The 22,427-nt window shown below is 37.1% G+C and overlaps 2 protein-coding genes across 2 annotated transcripts in view; one reads left to right on the plus strand and one right to left on the minus strand.

Annotated features, from left to right (window-relative positions):
• LOC127979551 (disks large-associated protein 3-like) overlaps positions 1–6,578 on the plus strand; it is a 182,929-nt gene extending 176,351 nt beyond the window's left edge. Inside the window, exons 10-12 of the mRNA XM_052585086.1 lie at positions 112–203; positions 3,086–3,232; positions 3,753–6,578. Coding sequence (XP_052441046.1) covers positions 112–203; positions 3,086–3,232; positions 3,753–4,037 — 524 coding nt within the window. The 3' untranslated portion in view covers positions 4,038–6,578. The remainder of the gene's footprint in view (positions 1–111; positions 204–3,085; positions 3,233–3,752) is intronic.
• Positions 6,579–16,122: 9,544 nt separating this feature from the next.
• Positions 16,123–21,988, minus strand: LOC127979666 (interleukin enhancer-binding factor 2 homolog). Its single transcript, XM_052585261.1, has 14 exons — positions 21,847–21,988; positions 21,279–21,338; positions 21,136–21,178; positions 20,964–21,068; positions 20,713–20,790; positions 20,530–20,632; positions 20,369–20,434; positions 20,139–20,255; positions 17,417–17,495; positions 17,251–17,338; positions 17,103–17,164; positions 16,900–17,014; positions 16,726–16,816; positions 16,123–16,626 (listed from the first exon to the last, which is right to left on the minus strand). Exons 1-14 carry the CDS (start codon positions 21,849–21,851, stop codon positions 16,475–16,477), a joined length of 1,164 nt encoding a protein of 387 aa, XP_052441221.1. The 5' UTR covers positions 21,852–21,988; the 3' UTR covers positions 16,123–16,474.
• Between the last annotated feature and the right edge of the window lie 439 nt (positions 21,989–22,427).

Here is a 22,427-nt window from a genome sequence, read left to right on the forward strand (position 1 = left end):
TTTTCATTGATTTCATGGGTACTTGAATCTGTAGTGTTTTGCCCCAAGAACAATTCCTTCTGTCTAAATGCAGTTTTTTTCCCCTTCTAATTGGTTTGTTTTGTGTCTCAGTGTTGGAGCTCATCAGAGGAGCTGTCGGCAGTGCTCAGATGCTCATGTCACAAAGAGTCCAGCAGTTCTTCAGGATGTGCCAACAGAGTGTGGTGAGTGTTTTGAAACTCTTTCCGTTGTGGATAAAAGGGAGGATGTCTTTACCTTTTTTAGAATCTATATCAACTATATACACTGAACAAAATTATATTTTGTTTTTGCCCCCATTTTTCATGAGCTGAACTCAAAGATCTAAGACTTTTTCTATGTACACAAAAGGCCTATTTCTCTCAAATATTGTTCACAAATCTGTCTAAATCTGTGTAAGTGAGCATTTCTCCTTTGCAGAGATGATCCATCCATCACAGGTGTGGCATATCAAGATGCTGATTAGACAGTTGTGCCTTAGGCTGGCCACAATAAAAGGCCACTCTAAACTGTGCAGTTTTATCACACAGCACAATGCCACAAATGTCGCAAGTTTTAAGGGAATGTGCAGTTGGCATGCTGACTGCAGGAATGTCAACCAGAGCTGTTGCCTGTGAACTGAATATTTCTCTACCATAAGCCATCTCCAAAGGCATTTCAGAGAATTTGGCAGTACATCCAACCGGGGTCACAACCGGCCTCACAACCGCAGGCCACGTGTAACCACACCAGCCCAGGACCTCCACATCCAGCATTTTCACGTCCAAGATTGTCTGAGACCAGCCACCCAGACAGCTGCTGCAACAATCGGTTTGCATAACCAAAGAATTTCTGCTGTCAGTAAAACCGTTTCAAGGAAGATCATCTGCATGCTTGTTGTCCTCACCGGGGTCTCGACCTGACTGCAGTTCATCGTCATAACCAACTTGAGTGGGCAAATGCTTACATTCGATGGCGTCTGGCACTTTGGAGAGGTGTTCTCTTCACGGATCAATCCCATTTTTCACTGTACAGGGCAGATGGCAGACAGCGTCTATGGCATCATGTGGGTGAGCGGTTTGATGATGTCAGCGATGTTGATCGAGTGGCCCATGGTGGCGGTGGGGTTATGGTACAGTATGGGCAGGCATATGTTATGGAAGACAAACACATGTGCAATTTATTGATGGCATTTTGAATGCACAGAGATACCGTGATGAGATCCTGAGGCCCACTGTTGTGCCATTCATCCACAACCATCATCTTATGTTGCAGCATGATAATGCACTGCCCCATGTTGCATGGATCTGTACACAATTCCTGGAAGCTGAAAAAATCCCAGTTTTCCATGGCCAGCATACTCACTGGACATGTCACCCACTGAGCATGTTTGGGATGCTCTGGATTGATGTATACGGCAGCGTGTTGCAGTTCCTGCCAATATCCAGCAACTTTGCACAACCATTGAAGAGGAGTGGACCAACATTCCACAGGCCACAATCAACAACCTGATTAACTCTATGCGAAGGAGATGCACTGTTTGAGTCAAATGGTGGTCAAACCAGATACTGACCAGTTTTCAGACCCCCTTGGACCCCACAATACAGTAAAACTGCATATTTTACAGTGGCCTTTTATTTTGGCATCAGCATCTTGATATGACACACCTGTGAGGTGGATGTATTATCTCGGTAAATGAGAAGTGCTCAGTAACACAGATTTAAACAGATTTGTGAACAATATTTGAGAGAATAGGCCTTTTATGTACATAGAAAAAGTCTTAGATCATTGAGTTCAGCTCATGAAAATGGAGGCAAAAACAAAAGTGCTGCATTTATAATTTTGTTCAGTATAGTACATTAATGTGATAAATACAAGATAAATACAATCGTATAAAATAAATGAGAAAAAGACAGATAAATAACTTAAAAATTTGTAAATAGAAGCCTTTACCTAGCTTTACTATCTTCGAGTTTTATTATAAAACAAATAAATTTGACTGTATTTTATTGTACAATTACATATAATGTTCAACAATTGACCCTTTTTAACTGTATTGTATACGATTTTCCACTGGCTTTTGAATTATAAAAAAAAAAAAAAAAGCTATGCTACTAAGAAAAGTTTATGATACATAATAATCTTTACAAATGAACACAACTTTAATGAATTTGGAAATCTAAATACAAACTCCAGAAGTAAAAAGCTAAAACTAGATTATAAATAAACTACACCATGGTCACATGACTTCAGTGTCACCACCATTAATTAATCTTTCAACAACCCTGAACGTTTTAGTTTGGCTAGTTTGCAAGACTCTTATGAAACTATAAACAAATATATTGCAGTATATTGGAAAATATTCGTATATATGGGATTTAATATTTATTTTTTTCCAATATATTGCAATATATTGAAAGCGGCAATCATTTGTATATTTTGCAATATATTATATAATATATGTATCATCAATATATTATTAAATGTATTCAAATATATAATATATTAGAAAATAAAAAGGCAAAATAATATATTACAATATATCACTATATATTTTAAGAAATATATTGGTTAATATATTTTCCTTTCATAAGGGGAGCATGATTATAAACACAATGTGCCTGTAAAAGTGGACTAGTGAGAACATGAGCTTACCTGCTTAGCGGGATGATATACTCTGTTGAAAAAAAAAACAGCATATGCTGTTACTACATGGTTTGAAGGATGGAAGCTGGTTATGAGCTGTTTTAAGCTGCTCATGTGCTGGCCCTCAGCTATTAGATCTTCCTCAGGACCAGTGCATAATCAGCTTATAACCAACTTAGGACCAGCTCAAACCAGCTACCATGCATAAAAACATAACTAACCAGCATATGCCGTATTTAATTTTTAAATTTTTTATCAGTGTAGTCCCATTTAACCACTTAGCAACTGCCCTTTTTCAATGTAAAAATAACAACTACATTACATTAAATTTATTTTGTGTCATAGAATAACATGTAAAATATCTTAGGCAAGGAAAATGGGACTGGAAGAGCCAGGTATGCCATCCCTGCAGTGCTCTATAATATCCCCCTTCTTCTCATAGGATCCTTCATCATATCCTCAGCCCAGCACTCAGGATCTGGCCAGTTATTGGGACCTCCTCCAGCTAGCCATCGAGGACATCAGGGTGAAGTTTCAGGACCTCCAGCGGCTGAAGGACTCGGGCTGGAGATTACCTCCTGAGAAGAAGGTGAGAGTGGAGTTTCGTTCTGCTCAAACCACTGCACAGCTCCACTCCAGTGCCAAAACAGCAGCAGGCAGGAGAACCGCCTATGTGCTGGGCCCCAGCAGCTCTCTGCCATCACACAAACACCTCAACAAGAAAAGGAACTAAACCACAGAAAAAAAGACATGCATGTTCTGGATTAGCATCTGATTTACTGCCTAAGAGCTGTTCATTTGCTTTAAGATATTAAAGCCTAACAAATCTGTAACTAATTTCTCTGTTTGTGTTTTTTTTTTTTCTTTTTTTTCTTTTTACTGTCTGCTGCTTCCACAATGCCATGTCTCATCCTAAATACACTAATCCAAATCATTCTTACGTTGCATCTTCATGGTGCTGTCCCTTCTCCTTACATGTCCTGATCTTCATCCTCTCTGGCATATCCTCTGCTTGTACCTGTGCGTTTTCGGTGTCTTTCCCTGCGTTCCCGTCCATCCCTGCATTGGTCATCCATGCTGTCACGCCACTCCCCTGCTCTTCCTCTCAGGAGGACAAGAAGGTTCCACCACCATTACCAAAGAAGCCAGCCGGTGGCGTGACGGGCAGCTTGCGTGCTGACAGCACAACCGAGGCCGGAGGCATGCTTGTGGTCTCACGAGGACGCAGCGTTCCCGAACGGGAGAAATCGCTGGATGTGGGCGACCGGCAAAAGCTGGAGACACGGCGCAGGCTGCTCCAGACCAAACGCTCAGCCTCTTTCCGTCAGAATTCTGCCACGGAGAGCGCTGACAGCATCGAGATCTACATCACAGAGGCTCAGACGAGACTCTGAGTCACTCGGACCCCCTTAAACAACTACTATGGCTCTTCTCCGGCCCTCTGCACAGACGTCCATGTTACAAAGCAGCCAGAGAGCGAGTGCAATTACTCACTTTAGTGTGATGGAGAATTTGAGGTGGCTTACTAGTATGCTGCTGGTGTTTTGATGTGAGCGTACACATTTTATTTTCAAGTGTTATTTATTCTCAGAAAAAAAGGGCTCAACCAGCACAACCAAGTGTTCCAAGATTGAGACTTGTGCAAGTACACAAAATATATAAAAATGTTAGGACTGTTTTAATGAACCACGCCAACACATACGGGTGCAATATCATATATAAAGAGGATCTTATCTTGTTATTTTAAATAATAGACCTTGTTTTGATATATTCTAGGCTGTGTATGTTTCTTAACTGATCCCACAGTGTGGCGGACGTAGCCCCTTTCACTGTGACACAAGCGCACTCTTGTGGTCAGAGTAGAGCAATGCACCCTGATGTAAATTTGGGCCTGAAACTGAATGTCTTAGCAGTGCAGTAATAAAACTCCTGAAAGCAACTTTTGCAGTATAGATAAATGCCTTTTTGAAGCCAGTTATCAAATTACCACAGGGAATTATCTCCCGTATAGTGCAATATCACTTTGCATTTGCATTCAGGCTTCTCTCATCAGCCCAGTGTGAAGACAAATGTCTTTAAAAAAATCTGAGAGGTAAAAAAAAAAAACACAACAGAAACACTCAAGCTCTGAGGCACCAGCCACGCTTCCTGAAATAGGACAGTCTACATCATAAGACTCTTCAGAAACAGGGGTGCAGAAGACAATCTTAAATTTTACACGTGACCTGCACACTGAAAAATGATCATTCAGAGAGTAGGGGAAGCATCTTGTTCATTTCACCCCTCCCCCTTTTAACGGATGAAAACCCTCTAACATGAAATCAATGTCATGTGCCTGAGTGTTTTATTTATTGCGGTTGTTTATGGCCCCTCTTTTTTCTTTCTTTCTTTCTTTCTTTTCTTTTTTTGCAGAAATTAAGAAATTAATGAATTCTTCTGGTCCTAGTTATATTTTCTCTCTTAAATATATTATGTTACTTCTTTGAATTTATCTGAGGTGCAAAATAATATGTGACCATGGACCACAAAACCAGTCTTAAGTGTCAATTTGTTAAGAGACTGAATAAAAAAGCTTTCCATTGATGTATGGTTTATTAGGATTGGGTAATATTTGTCCGTGATAGTACAACTATTTGAAAATCAGGAATCTGAGGGTGCATAAAAATCTAAATACTGAAAAATCTGGCTTTTGTAGTTGTCTAAATGAATTCTTACCAATGCATATTACTAATCAAAAATTAAGTTTTGATATATTTACGGTAGGAAATGTACTAAATATTTTCATGGAACATGACCTTTATTTAAATTCTAAAGATTTTTGGCATAAAAGAAAAATCTATAATTTTGTCCCATACAATGTTTTATTTTTGGCTATTGCTAAAAATATACCCCAGCAACTTAAGACTGGTTTTGTGGTCCAGGGTCACATATACTTCAGATCCTTTTATAGAACAAAATAATCTGTGTCCACTTCACACCAAAAGTTAATTTGTGGATTATTAAAAAAAAAGAAAATTGCTGTGTTAGTTTATGTGGTGAAGTTTTGTGCGTTCATTATGTGTTGATTATGTGTGCATTCAACTTCTCAAATGGGTAAAAGCAAACTGGAAACAAGATCACACAGTAATTCTTGCAAATTCCATTGATTACTTTCCTTTTTTTTATGAAAAAATGTTGATTGCATGAACGATCTGAACTTTTTTTTTTATTTAACTATGGACAAGGTAATGGAATAATGGAACTATTTTATTTGGGAGATGTATATTTTATAAAGTAAATTTTTAGATTAGCAGATAAAAATATGTTGTCAAAAGTGATGTTAAAATATGTTATAAAAGTGTCTACGAATTTACAAAGTAGGGATGTGACAGCTCTGTGGACTTTAAAGAAGTGGGCGAATCACCGCTACAAACTTCAGCAGAAACGTGTTGTTTTCCTCTTATTTCTTTTGTCAACGTCGAAACAGACTGGCTAAAGACTTTTGACAAAAGCAGAATAGATGCTTGACAGCTACTTGCCATGTTGTCCATGGGCAAAAAATATAATCTGTTTTCTATGTCTTGACTATTTACACGTGCCTAACAGCACTATGTGTGGCTTTTTTTTTTTTTTTAATCTAACTATTCAGTATTATATTCAATACGAAATATATAACTCACAGAATATGTATTGCTCTGATAATTAGATTTGTTACACCTGATCCAGCTAATAACCACCTCACACTGGATGTTTATATGTAACCTGCATGCTTTTATTAATCCATGAAAATACTGAACAAACTCTATCGAAACTGTAGCTCTTTATTGTAGTCTGGAAAAAGGGCAGGGGTATTTATCAAATTATTTATAATAACTACACCTACATTTCTGTATCTAAACTTGTTTGACTTTTTTTTTTTTATCAATTAATTCCAACATTTTTTAAGACATTTGTACTTTTTTATTTACCATCATCTCTTTTTATTTCTGTATTTATTTATATATTATTTATTTATTTATTTATTTAACAAATCTTTTATTGATAAAATATCCATCATTTTATGAACGCATATTTGTTTAAGCTTTAAAACGGTTGTCAACTTAAAAAATTTTCTTTTTTTTTTTTTTTGGATGCAGCAAGTCTAAGATGACAGAAAAGCACAACAGACTATTTCCTCTTCCACTGTGAAGGACTTCCTGCCTTCTCAAAACACTGAAAGACTATGTACATGCCGTTGGGGTTTCCAGTGCGAGAAATAGGATGATCTCTTATCAGGTCCATATGTTTTTGATATACCAACGAAACTTAATTTCAAGCAAGACTGACCACACTTTCCCCTTTGCAAGTTGTTAGCCTTCTCAGGCACTGACAGGAATCAGTCTCTCAAATGGACCGCTCAGAAAGACTATTTTGATGGCCTTTCTATTCTAACCAACGTTTTCTAATGTAAACTGATAGATGGAACCTAGTTAACTACAATATTTAATGGCTGTGTCACTCGCTACATCATGTCAAGCTTCCTATGTCAACCTGATGGTATGCTGGTTGTTGGTTCTTGAGACATCTGGTGTCTTAATAGGTCAGAATGGATGGCTGAAACTCTGCCATTGCTCCTTTAAGCTGAAAAATGAGTCTAAAAAGTGTTGGTGAAGCCTCTGTATATGCCGTAAACCGATTTAGCTAGAGTAAGTGATGAATATTTCTTCGTAGCACAGAGGAGCTTGTAGCAGTGTGACGTAGACGTTACGTTGGATTCTATAACGCATTACAGATCGCTGAAAATTACATGGGTCATAGACTTACAAACAATTACTGTGTAATTACAAATACCTTCTCACGTTCCGTTGTATTATGTACAGTAAATATATCTGTTGCAATTGAAGTTGTTATTATTAATATTCAATGGATTGTTGATGATTATTGGTATTATTAATAATTTCATATAATGAAAAATGTTATTGCAATTATGACTATGAGAAAATCTATTCTGTATTCTCCAGGGTGTTCATGTGTAAAGAGCCACCCGATTTAGATTTTATTCTACTGTTTGTAATTGCTGCTAATGTAGAAAATAGCCCTGTGGGAGATGAGACAAACTGGAAAATAACAGCTAATGTTAGGACTGTCTCTTCTAGCAGTTGTGTGCAAGATTACAGAAAATGTCAAATGAACATGTAGATCTGAAGAATGAGTATCCCCCTTTCTTAACGGAAAAAAGAAAAAAATATCTATAAATGTTTGGCCAGTTTGTGATGTAGCAAAACAATTCTGTTCTTTTTTTAATTGTTCATTAAGTTGCTCATTATAAGAACATTGTGGGAAAAGTGTATTATTAATGTTATCACTATTTATGGTTGTTCACTTTTTTTTTAATCATATATTTGTTTAATACAGTGCCAAGGTAAAAACTTCATTTTGTATTTTTGCTTTTTACATAGTTTTACCAAACTGCAATAGCTTACAACTTCACCTTTTTCAATATATTATTTCTAGATTTGAAATAAATTTGAATTTCTTATCATGTGTTGTGGCTAAAGGGTGAAGGCCTTATGATGAACCATGGCACAGCAGAAGTAAAATACATGGATTAAGGTTTTATAATTTTTTTTTTTTTTTTTTTTTGGTCACCGAGATGTACAGCTAGTGTCTACTAGCATTGAATCAGAGATGGCACACTGTGATGTGGTAAACCTAAACACAGAATGTTATATTGTCAACGGTTGTAAACATTTTTAAATTACTATAAAGCTATTTTAGCAAGGTAAAATAACTGCTGTCCATTTAGTGTCCTCTTATTTTCCTCATGACATTTCACAAGAATGTATCAAATGCACTCACTATTTTTATTAAAGAAGTTTTTATAAACTTTTGAAAAATCTGTTTAAAACGTACTCACATAAGAAGAAGGCTCCGTTAAGTTCTGTTTAAAGCAGGAAAGATAACACTACCGTTCACACCAACGGACGCTGAGGTTCGGAAATCGGAATCGGATTATTTCAAACTCGCGCTAATCCGCGCTGGCGTCATGGAGTCGTCATTTTATTCAGCAAAAGAAAAATTCCACGAAAGTGTTTTCATGCCTTTCAAAACATAAAAATAAAATACAGAATGATAGCGGTAGTCATGGTCATCCTCCTGGTACTACTTGACTTCTCTTTTATGACAACTGTAAATTGAGACATAGGCCTACACTGTCACATAATCTTTCGCCTACTAAATAGTAGGGAAGTTCAAATTCAGACAAGGCCTGCGACATCGTTCCCATGTCATCATTACAGTAGCTCAGGGGCCTGTACCATGAAGCTGGATTAGGTGGCTAGCCAGCTATGTTTCAGCTTAGTTTCCGCCAACCCTGGGTTTTAGGTACTATGAAAGTAGCTCGGCTTTAATCGGTGTTCGTTGCCATGGTATCTTACGCTGCATGGCTAACCTGCTCCGGGGCAGGTTATGTTCTGGGTTAGAGATTTCAAACTGAAGGTGAACCAATCAGATGTGAGAGAAGTGACACATGTCTGACACAAAGTCACTCCAGTTTATCTTGCTCCAAATTAAAGGTCACTTATGCTTAAAAAAAAAAAAAAATAGAAGTCTGGCTTTAATGATAATAACTGAGTCATTTTATGATTTATATAATTATTGTGATTCATATTATTATTTATCTCTTACACACAAGCAATTTTAGTTTAACAGTTATTATAAATTATTTTTAATAAATATTAATGTATACAGATCATGTAATATAAATAAGCTGTAGTATCAAAAGATTGCACTATTTAAAAAATTTCAAATCTGAACTTACATGTTCAAGTCTCTATCAGTATATATTTTCAAATGAATAAACTAAGTTAACAAGTTCCACTTGTGACTACACTGATGGAGCAAGATCATTTATTTTATTAGTCCTCCTTCATTTTTCATATGACATTTAAATGTGTCATATTCTTCAATTTCTTAACCTTTAGCAAAACCTTTAACCTTTAGTTTTGAATCTCGCTGGGTCTCTCTTGAGAAGTAAATCAAACATGCTTTGTGTTGCAAGGCTCGTGATTGGCTGTTCGACAGTGATGTCACACATTCATGTGCACGCGCTCCACAAACTCAGGATCAAAGCCTGAATTGACAAAGAAAGTTGATGAACAGCATCATGGTACCCTCAAAAAAATGTACTTTCACCTTTGCCAATTTTACTTAATCCGTTTATGTTATGATTACTTAAAAAAATGTATTTAACAATGTGAACTTGATTTCATCTAGTTCGTTCAACAAAAAAGTGTGTACTGTCAGCTTTACTTAAAAATAATTTGTTCAGCCAACATAACATTGTTGAGTAAAAGTAACAGGTTAATGAAACCAACACAGAGTTGCATCTCCTTGGCTGAGGATTTCTGCAGTGTATTATGGGTAATTGTTATTCTGTCACCCTCTTGGAGAAGTGTAGCACCATTAGATAGGTAGATGAGTAATACAATTTATAGCAATTCAGTTGTTCTAATAAGTTTTAGAACAAAACAAACAAAGAAACAAACAGTTTGAAATGTTGCTTTGTGTTTCATATATGTTTGTGATATGATTGATAAGCTGTAATTATATAAAGGTCTTGAATGAAGAATAATATGAATCAACTGCTCATGATCCTAATGCAAGGGGGTAGCATTTCTTAAATGGCATTATTCAAATTTTATGTCATCATTATTTAACATTTTCAGGTACAATTAACTCATTTGTTGCTTGTCGACTCAATTAAGGTTAGTTAAGTTTACTTAAACTTATTTTATAAAATGAACTTAATTATTAAAAACATTGTCCAAAACATTGCAAATTAGTTGGGCTGACACTAATAAATTAAGCTTTGCCCAACCATAGTAAATAAGTTGAATCAACCTTAATAAATTAAGTTGACCCAACTTAAGTACTTTAAATTGGAGTAACAGAATTGCATAATGCTGAAATAAAACAAATTAATCATGTGGAAATCCTTTCCATGATTTTTTTATGTTCGTTCAAAGAGTAATTTTTTTGAACAAAGCCGGATTGGAGAGGTTTGGTTTTGTGAACTCAAAACTAATCCTGTAACTCTGAATTTGTTCAGCTACCATCATGGTACAGGCTCCAGGTGTTGATTTCCTTAGTCTCATTGAATTAAAACGATATCATAGTCCTGTGTGGACGGGCCTTGGATGGACACATCTGCTTGTGAGCGAGCCATTGATCATCAACCAGTTTGTTGAAAACAGTAGGCCTAATTCATTTCTTACCGTTTGATTCACTTTGCTTGGAACCATTGTCACTTGTTCCATAGTGTCCCTGACAGCAGTTTCAGATCGTAAGGGTGGGGATTAAAGCCTTAGGTTAGTGGTAAAGTGTGGATAGGCATTCTCTAAAACAGCCACAGCGCTGTTTTGCGTCACTTATTAACAGTGATTTACAGCCTCCTCCGGTAGTTTTAATTTCACATTTAAGGTATCTTTTCATTTTTTTAAATAATTTTAAAGTATCAGTTTTCAATACTTTATGTTAGATAAATTAGCGTTGCACACCTGTCATATAGGAAAAAAGGAAAAAAGACTGATATAGCCTAGTCAAAATATTAGAAAACAAGATAATAGGGTGTTTGGTAAGGGGTGTCTGCGGTCTTGGGTGACATGATGGGGGCTTATGATATTACACTTCATAGCCTTTAATAAAAGATAATGAATTTCAAACCTTAACTAAACACATTTTTATTAAAACATCAACCGTCTGTCATTACTCTTTAGTCTGCCACAAGAAACAACAACATTAAAATCTTTGTACACAGTGGTGCCGTGAAATGTCAATCACTCCTGTAAGAGTGCATCACTGTCCTCCTCACAGCTGCAGCAACTTGCGCTCTCTTCATCAAGATTTAAAAAAAGGGGACAAAAAGGTCGTATTGCCGTATTGCATATAGATTAATTAGATAAATGAATATCTAAATTCTAACCTAGCCGCCTACGGTACTTTTTTAGAAAAAAGATGCTGCAGCCAATGAGCAGCCGGCGGGGGCTGGTTGCAGGACGATTCCTCCGCAGACAGTTTTTAATGTTATCAGACAATAACTACTCAAGATTTTGCTTTAGTATAATTTTCGGGACAATTAGGGCCAGATTAGGGATTCGGGACAACAGTTTAGATTTCGGGACTGTCCCGAATTTTTCGGGATATCTGGTCACCCTACCTGAAAGAGCTACTGCATTATTTCATTAGCTTGCGTCTGACCTACAGAGATATCTTTCAGGTCTGGTGGGGATTCAGCCAGTGAGTCATCTCATTCTGACTGTGTTGTTAAAGTAATTAGAGTCTGAAACCAATAGCGCATATTTAGTGCCCTATGTACTTAATAGTGATGGGATTTATGGCTCTTTGAGGGGATCCGGATCTTCGCGATCCGTTCCTTTCTAAGAGCCGTTCAAAAGAATGGCTCTTTTGGCTCTTTTTAAATATTTAGTCAGTTTTAAGAAGCCAGCTTGGGAGCATCTCAGTTTATCCTGGAAATAATCACTGGGAGGTATTATGAGGTGAGATTTGTAGTCAAATAATTAAAGCTCAGATATCACACACCAATATCTGAGTTTGAATTATTCTGAAATATTGATTATTACCTCATTTCTCATGTGTCGACTATATTCCATAGGGTTGCACAAATCCCTCTGCTTAGACAGTGACATCATTATTTTGATTTACCTTTAGTACAAAGTGTGTGTGTGTGTGTGTGTGTGTAAAACTACGTTGACTTATGTTATTCATACAATACCTACTCACAAATAAACATAAAAAACAAAGCCGGCTGCAATGAATTTCTGTGCAAAACAGCTTTTACTACAAACACTTCCACACAAGAACATTGTTATCACACAAGAACATTTTGATAGAAAACTAATTTTTTTTTTAAGTAGATAAAATTAGAATAAATAAAATGGAAATGTCTACATACTACATACTATTACTACTGTAAACTTTGCAAATAGGACATCAGCCCCTTCAAGTCAATGAACAATAACAAAGTGGGCTGCAATGAATGTCTGTGGAAAACAGCTTTTAGTGAAACATTTCTATACAAGTACAGTATCACAAAAGAACATTTTTAATGATTTTAAAATAAGTTTTAAATGAACACAAAATGCAATGTAAATGCATGCACAACTAATAACTAATATCATCACGCTATAAAGGGTTGGCCTGCGCTGGGTGCGCCCCTCCCCCTATAACTGTTCTGTCTCCTGGCGGAGCTCATTTGTATGAACACGCATAGGAAAAAAGAACGATAGAAAGAACGGCTCCTCTCCAGTCGCGACTCGGCTCCCATCGTTCATGTTTATGAGCCGTTCAAAAGAATCGGTTCGTTCGCGAACGTCACAACTCTAGTACTTAAATTATTATCAAACCAAATATGCACATTTCACACATCCTTTATGGCCACGTTGAGTACAGACAGCGGCAAAAGCGACGCAAGCGGTATTTACCTACTTGTAAAACTGTATTGGGAATGTAGTCTCTACTCTCGGTGGGATAATGTGGAGCTTGCATTTTGAAGGGCGCTCTCTCTCTCTCTCTCTATATATATATATAATATTATTAATGATATCATACATGTAATAATCATATTTCATAACATCACATTAAATGATGCTTCATCATTCATACCCATAGGTGATAAAGTCGGAAGGGTAAATGTCCAGAACAATTCGCGCCTCTGTAAAAGCAATTCAATATCGCCCCCTCTAGGTGGCACACTCACTTTCTCAATTCCACAGAGGCGTAAGGAGGAAACATCGTGATTGAATGACAAGAAATGGGCAGCAACTGGATAGTTAACATCTTTTCTTCTAATATAACTTTTATGTTCACGAATTCTTTGTTTTAGTTGACGTGAAGTTTTTCCCACATAGCCCAAGCCACAATGACACCGAATCAGATAAATAACAGTCGCATTTCTAGTTGTTCTCAGAGATTAATTAGTCCATTACAAAATGCTAATTATGGCCATAGACAGTAAGATTATGGCTCTGGTTTGGGCGCCGCGTTGCTTTCTGGGACGTGGCGGCCATGTTGATGGCCTCGCGAATGTAAACATCCAAACAATCCATATGAAATTCCCAACAAAGAGTGGAGTACCGATGACGACTTGCTGCCGCACTTTTGCATTACAGATATCTTCAGCTACCTTGTATGTTTTGTGAGCGTCTACACGTCAGAATAGTTCCAAAGCTACAAGTCATTGGAGTTTCATGTGCAGTTCACAAATGGATGGGTTCAGGAGCTGCAAATCATAGAACCGGCGAACAGTATACAGTAATCCGGACAAAGGTAAGCTGCGCTATAACGTTACCTAGATGCTAGTTTATTAACCGGTAGTGCTAAAAACCAATCACACATGTACTTTTAACTATGTGTTTCAAAAGTGTAGTTAGTAGCTGTCAACCCTCCCGTTTTTTCCGGGGTTCTCACGTATTTGAGCTCTTTTTCCGCTCTCTTCCAGTTTTAGTATTTAGTATTAATATCCCTTTATTAATCCCATAGGACCTGTCAGTATCTGTACTAGTGTCCTGTTGCTACTTCTTGCCTTTCCAGTGAAACAGATGTTTTAAAAGCATCTTTTTGCTTACTTGAAAGCAACCTTGGCGTGTTGGGCTTTTTAAGATAGCCTGGTTGTTGTGAGAGCATGATTTCACTCGAATCTGTAAGCAAAGTCACGTTAGACCTAGCTTCACAAATCGCTTAACGTTAGTTAATGCAGCAGTTTTGTAGGACAAATGTTTGCTGTCAGCATTGGAATAGCAACAGAAAGATGTTGAATGTTGAAATTTCCCTTATTTTGGATGACTAACCCGGGAAATTTCCCTTATTTTCAGTGTTCAGTGTTGACTTAAGCTATATCAATTAATATTCAGATGTAATGGTCTCCGTGGTCCGCCTCCAAGCACGAGAGAGGTGGAAAGTTAATTCATTCTCATTTTATTTTCCCCATGGCGATTATATGTTGCGCTATTACACCCCACAGTACAGCGACGCTAAAGCCCTTTTGTGCGCAGTTTAACAATACAACTAAAACTTCGTTATTTTGTCATCCTAGAAATGGGAAGAAGTTTGGTATTCATTCTGTTATCACTTGTGTTTCTACACGTAATTTATCTGATTCGGTGTCCTTGTGACTTGGGCTATGTGGGGAAAAACTTAACGTCAACTAAAACAAATGATTAGAAGAAAATATTTTTACTATCCAGTTGCTGCCCAATTCTTGTCAATTAATCACGATGTTTCCTTCTTTTATGCTTCTGTGGAATTGAGAAAGTGAGTGTGCCACCTAGAGGGGGCGATATTTAATTGCTCTTACAGAGACGCGTATTGTTCTGGATCTTTACCCTTCAGACTTTATCACCTATGGGTATAAATGACGACGCATTAATGTTATGTTATGAAATATGATTATTACATGTATGATATCATTAATAATATTATTTTATATTTATATATTTTGCATTTACGACGTATGTAATTGAGAAGTTAACAATGTGGTGTGGTGTTGATTATTGAATTACTAATCTTGTTTGGATATTGATGATTCTTCACTCTGATTTGTCATGTTGTTTTAAATACAAGGGAGTTTGAATAGAATGTTGATGCCTGATGAAGATCATACGATCGAAACGTTGCTATTAAAGCAGTTTTTTATTGTTTTGCATGTTAATAGTGTGCGGGATTGTCTTGTTTTCTAATATTGTATGTTTAAAATATCAAAATATTATTCATGCATTTTTAACTGCAGGTTAAGGTATTCCATGTCCCTCTGTGCTGCATTACACAGTGTGAAGATGATTTTAAATTACACTTCTAACGTAGTTTCTGCGTTTCTTCTGCATTGCAATAATGAAATCTGATGATGCCGATTTAATTCGCTTTGTAACAACCCAAATGCAAGAATCTGACTTAAAGGATGGTGGACACTTTTAGAAAAAATTGACTTGAATGTAAAACTGTAAAAAAAAAATATTCATTTCTAATACTGCTGTGGTACCACACAGAATATCAAAACATTCAGGAGTCAGCTGTTCGCAGTAGTCCATAGATATCAGTAGATATCAGCACAATACACACTCAAAATATTTTTGAGTTTTTTTTTTTTTCCAAATTTTGTTATTCTGTTATTATTTAATGTTATTTTATATATTTTTTTTGATAATTGTTTAAAGTAATACATTAATACTTTGGACTTTAAAGGCTGAAATGTAAAGTTTATAATTTTATAAAACTTTTTTTTGGTGAAAACTTGTATTTGAACTGTAAATTATGCTTTTTACACACTAGCTTGACAAGAAAACTAACCTCATTTTCAATTCTGGGTAAATTATCAATTAAAATACTTGTCCAAGATCATCAATCAACACAATAAAAGAACTGTGTGAAACCTAAAAATATCCAAGCAACATTTAAAGAATAATAAAACACAAAATAATAATAATAATAAAAAACACAGAAACATAGTACAGAGGAGGCAATAAAAACTTTACTTGATCAACCAGTGATAAAAAAAACAAAACAAAAAAATTACACATGAAACCAAATTAAGTGATTTTCAGTTCTTTTCTTAGACGTAACCGTATCAGAATGATCTGAGGTGAGAAGACAGAATAATGAACCACTGCCTTTTGGTCCTTGTTAGAGCTCTTGGCTGTGTACTACCATGGCTTTAACTCTAGGGGGTGCAGACCGATGTACAGAAATCACATGTAGATATGCAGAGATCTTCTGGGTAAAACTTATGAGACACAAATCTCTACTAAAAACCAACATAAATACAAATGACCAAGCCAAAACTTTGTTAGAGACCATTGCATTACTCCTGGGTCTCCATGCTTTCATCATCTCCCTCTCCACCTTCCTCCAATGCTTCATCCTCCTCTTCCTTGCGCTCTGGGGGTTTCTCATAAGCTTTTTCAGATGGGGTGACAATCACTCCATCCCATGTAGACATCTCAGTGGTGAGATCTACAGATATGCATTACAAACATCAGCCTCTCAGTGACACTGACAATCAAATGCAACTACATAAATCAACTGAAACTGGAATAAACTTCAAACACTTACAACTAGCATCTCCTTCAAGGCCCAAGATTTTTCTGTATCCTCCATGAGAGAGAACCCTCACCAGTGTTTGGGCTGTGAAACACACCATGTCCTGCAGAAAGAAAAAAAAAAAAAAACAATTAGATTACCTGTAGTTGTAACACTAAATTACCTGCTGACTGAAATCTGCATTACCTGCTGCTCCAGGGTCATGACAGTGTGCACACGGAAGTTTCCGCTCTCACACGGATCAGTGATTCCTACAGAGCCTGGCAGGAAAAGACCTGCGGCGAGCATCTGAAGACAGCGCCTGTAACACACACGCTCAATATACTTCAGAATCCACAGAGTTTGATGCCCATTACCACAAGCAAAACAAACAGGAAGTACCACTTTACCTGTAAGCAACGTTGAGTGGCAAGGGCTGCCTGGACGGGTTGTTCATCACAGCAGAGTGTCCCTGTGATGAGAGTAAAATTACAGGCAAGTCAGCCAGTGTAGTGCAGATAAGTTAGAGAAAAGTTAGACATTGTCAACAGTGCTCACCAGCAGATCTAGAATCCAGGGAGTGAGAGGCTCAAATCCAGGAAAACGGACTCGGAGGTCCTTCAGCAAGCGGATCAAAACTTTCACACTGACAGATGATGATAAAACCAAAGTAAGCCACAGAACACATTTGATTCTCTGAAGCCATTCATAGAAATTTACTTGCGTTGATTGAGAAGCGTTCTCCTCAAACCAGCGAGCGTGACGAATGGCTGCCAGAGCACTCTGCAGAACCTTGATGTCCACTGCAAAACAAAGAGAAAAATATTTTACTTTAGAATTCTGGTCATCCAAGATTACAGATAATAGATAAATGCCAGATACTGAAGCTCTGCACAAATTTAGACTAAATAAATAAATAGCTAAAAACAACCATTTTAATTAGACAGTGAATTTAAGCATCACAATATTAGTGTGCAGTTTGAAAAACCGGATAGGTTTGCTGAAGATTATATTTGTGTTATAAGTAGGGCTGTAGCTATCGAATATTTTAGTAATCGAGTATTCTACCAAAAATTCCATTGAGTAATCGGATAAAATTTGTTTTTGCTTAAAGTGCAATATTAATTATGCAAAAGAAAATAAGACTCATGGGTCTCTTAAAATGAACAACTAAGTTTCCTTTTTTAGAATTTTTTTTTTATTTTTTAAATGCATAGAATGCAATGCATACATCAAAAATAAACATTTAAGTAGTACCCATTGTTTCTCTCTGTACTTGTAATGTGAAAAATGACAAGAAAGCTGACAGATGAATTAAGTGCCATTCAATTGGGGTTTTAAATAAAGCATTTTCTGAACTGCACATTAAACACATAAAACATTAATTTAATTTCTCTTTTAATTATTGAAAATTAAGTAAACTTAACTGTTTGGTACTAACCCGCAACAACTAAACTAAACCGGACTTTTATTTTGACGAGTTAGCGTACCTTTACAATTCTGTGTATGTGATGTAATGCTAGTTTTACTGAAATCAAACGGTCAAATGCTCATGAAGTGACCATCAGAGCAGTTCTGGAGATGTTGTTCATGTGCTCACGTCTTTATTTAGTGAGAGGAAAGACGCTGAAATCACCAGAGCGTCACGCGCGCTTCCGTGTGTTTAATGAATGAAGATGCGCTTCTGCTCCATTCATTAACACAGACATGCAGAACATGCAGGATTCATATTTAAATACACTCTTCCAGCTTAATATTTACAGATATTAGTCCATATCGTGATTTGATGCAAGTGCAATGACCTATTTTTGATTAATTCAAAATTTGGCAAATTCAGTGCCATTCCGCGTTAAACTGTAAATTAAATTTTTATGGCTGGATTCCTCGATTCCCTCCGCGTTTTCTGCATGGCGGAAATCATAGGGCCCTAGTTGTGGCATGCCAGCTCTATCTTGCAATGGACACACGCCACGACGTTCTCTTTACGTTTGCCCGCCTTCAAATCAAAACACTGCTGACTCCTTGCAAATATGCGATTTCGGACAAAGCACTTGTGTCTCCTTCCACTTTGTGGGTGATGTGAACGCGTTGTGTCACATTAAAAAAAAAATCATTGCGAAAGAACCTGAAACCTGAAAAGCTGAAAAACCTGAAAAGCTCACGTCTTTATTTAGTGAGAGGAAAGACGCTGAAATCACCAGAGCGCCACGCGCGCTTCCGTGTGTTTAATGAATGAAGATGCGCTTCTGCTCCATTCATTAACACAGACATGCAGAACATGCAGGATTCATATTTAAATACACTCTTCCAGCTTAATATTTACAGATATTAGTCCATATCGTGATTTGATGCAAGTGCAATGACCTATTTTTGATTAATTCAAAATTTGGCAAATTCAGTGCCATTCCGCGTTAAACTGTAAATTCAATTTTTATGGCTGGATTCCGCGATTCCCTCCGCGTTTTCTGCATGGCGGAAATCATAGGGCCCTAGTTGTGGCATGCCAGCTCTATCTTGCAATGGACACACGCCACGACGTTCTCTTTACGTTTGCCCGCCTTCAAATCAAAACACTGCTGACTCCTTGCAAATATGCGATTTCGGACAAAGCACTTGTGTCTCCTTCCACTTTGTGGGTGATGTGAACGCGTTGTGTCACATTAAAAAAAAAATCATTGCGAAAGAACCTGAAACCTGAAAAGCTGAAAAGCTCACGTCTTTATTTAGTGAGAGGAAAGACGCTGAAATCACCAGAGCGTCACGCGCGCTTCCGTGTGTTTAATGAATGAAGATGCGCTTCTGTTCCATTCATTAACACAGACATGCAGAACATGCAGGATTCATATTTAAATACACTCTTCCAGCTTAATATTTACAGATATTAGTCCATATCGTGATTTGATGCAAGTGAAATGACCTATTTTTGATTAATTCAAAATTTGGCAAATTCAGTGCCATTCCGCGTTAAACTGTAAATTAAATTTTTATGGCTGGATTCCGCGATTCCCTCCGCGTTTTCTGCATGGCGGAAATCATAGGGCCCTAGTTGTGGCATGCCAGCTCTATCTTGCAATGGACACACGCCACGACGTTCTCTTTACGTTTGCCCGCCTTCAAATCAAAACACTGCTGACTCCTTGCAAATATGCGATTTCGGACAAAGCACTTGTGTCTCCTTCCACTTTGTGGGTGATGTGAACGCGTTGTGTCACATTAAAAAAAAAATCATTGCGAAAGAACCTGACGTGAGATTTAAAATAAATTAAAAGAGGCTTCAAGGCAGAGGAATTTGTCTCAATCATTTTTTGTAATCAAGTTACTCGAGGAATTGTTTCAGCCCTAGCTAGAAGTTAAACGCTATTTGTGTTCTTTAATGAACCGCAACTGTCAATATAGGCTAAATCACGGTGTACAATTACACTTCCAATATTGAGTGTGTAACATACGGTGGAGCTCTGGGTCCAGTTTGCGCAGGTTGGGTGGAACCGTGGTGATGAGGATTTTCACAGTGGCATCAGCAGAGCTGATCTCAAACCCCGTCTCGTTGGTCAGCATGGACAGTACTGAAGAGAACGAGAAAATATTTAGTTGAGAACTTTATTTTTCACTATTTTGTTTACAAATGATTTTTCTTTCTATGCTCTAACTGGTTTGCCAGATTAAAACCCATACTCACCCTCAGAAGGGTCCTGTGTGCGCAGGGTCTCAACTACTTTGTTTCCCAAGGCAGCGACAGCTTCCACTGAACAAAACATAATAGGATTATCAATAAATGAAGCATACATGGGCTAGGGAAAAACATTAAGACAGCTAAACAGAACATCACAATTCACTCACAGGTGGGTAAGATCTTCAGGATAACCACGAGGTCGGCTACATTGTGTCCATTTGTCATGGTGCCCTTTTTATATGAGCCAACTTGCCTTACCTCCTCAATTTGCTGGGAATTGTTAGACATTGATTAGCATTACAAAAACAAAGAGAAAAAAATTAAATTGACTTATTAAAATGTCTTCTTACCACTTCAAAGCTTCCAGGTGCCACAATTAGGTTGTCAATGACGTTGTTAATCTTAGTGACCAAGGACAAAATGGAAGCCTGAGAGAGAAATAAATAAACAAGAGCAAGAATTATTAAACAAATAACAGAGATAAATAAATATGGAGGGTGGTGATGAGGTGCTATTAACTGCTGATATATGGCTTAAGCTAAATGGACAGGATTTGCTTGAGTGTTTTGACATCATTTATCTTAATGAAAAATCAATGTACCTGTTCAACAGGGGTAGGAGAGAGGTCTTGGTTTCTCTTCAGCAGACATTCACTGAAAGTGGTCTCATCAGGGGCTGGCTTCACACGAGGAAAGGCCATCTCACACTGCAAGAGATTTATGAGCTAGAGGCTTGTTCCACAAAGCAGAGAATAGGCGTAGAACTGTACTTACAACGTAGAAGTCAAAAGGTATGTGAGGGACAAAGGGTCGATACCTGAGAGAACAGAAAGCATAGACAACGTCAAGTTAATATGAAGACATTAAAGGCAATAAATAATAGAAATACACAAACATATGCATAATAAACAACGGACCCCTGGATCAATCCTCCGCGGGAGCCAAAGCGGCCACCTCGGCCCCTGCCACGATCTCCTCTGCGGAAAAAACAAAACAAAAACAATAATTTCAATAAATTAAAAAGGAAAGCCGACAATATGAGGGGGAGACGTGTAATTAACAAATAAATGAATCACAAAATGTTTGTGAAATATTAATTTACGAGACAAACCGAAAAATAACCAATGAGAAAACAAAGTCACAGTGAATCCCAGGTGGTGAAACGAGCATCATTGTTCACGTTAAAGCCTTGATCTTCGTTCGTTCATTCATAAAGTCTCGTTTTTCGGATATATAGCGTCTAAAAATAGTAAATGAATTTTAAATACAAACGCGTCGTTTAGTCAGTTTAAAGCATGTACTTCAATACTAAATAAATTGTATTTGTCAAAAGCACGGCGACTAGCAGAACAACATGCTAACAGGCATCGGGCTAGCGTTCTAACGTTACCCCCCAAAAAATAAACAACTGCTACAGTCTGAACCTCTGTATTTAACTTAATCAAACACACGTTATGTTATTTAAAGAAGAAAAAAAATAGATACCTCATTGCGTAAGACGTTTTGTAAATTTGACAAGAACACACGGTGGTGGAAAAATACACAGCCTCTGTGTTTGTAGCTCTGCGCTTCCGGCGTCGACGGATGTAGCATTTGATACCAGTCCGGTGTGACCGTCTATAATAAAAGTCCGAGCAGTAATATCAACGAGCGAGTGGTTTTATATATATATATATATATATATATATACATACATACATACATACATACACACACACACACACACACACACACACACACACACACACACACACACACACACATATATATATATATATATATATATATGTAAACAACAGTGTGCTCAAGGTGCCATAATTTTGTCTCTCATTTAGTATGCACTTATTCCCAAACCAGTTAGCAGTGGGTGTTACTGTAGATAATTCACATTACCATATCAGGGGTGGACCTGTACTGTCATACACCGTGTTTATCAGAGAAGACCAGACAGAATTTTTTTTACCACCCACAGCCTATCAAATGCATGATAACCCAAAGCTGTGCCATTTTACGTAAATTACGTAGACATCAAGCATGTGCTAAAGTAAGATAAGATTTGTTTTTAA

This window comes from Carassius gibelio, chromosome B19 (genome assembly GCF_023724105.1).
Source record: "Carassius gibelio isolate Cgi1373 ecotype wild population from Czech Republic chromosome B19, carGib1.2-hapl.c, whole genome shotgun sequence".
Lineage (NCBI taxonomy): Eukaryota > Metazoa > Chordata > Actinopteri > Cypriniformes > Cyprinidae > Carassius > Carassius gibelio.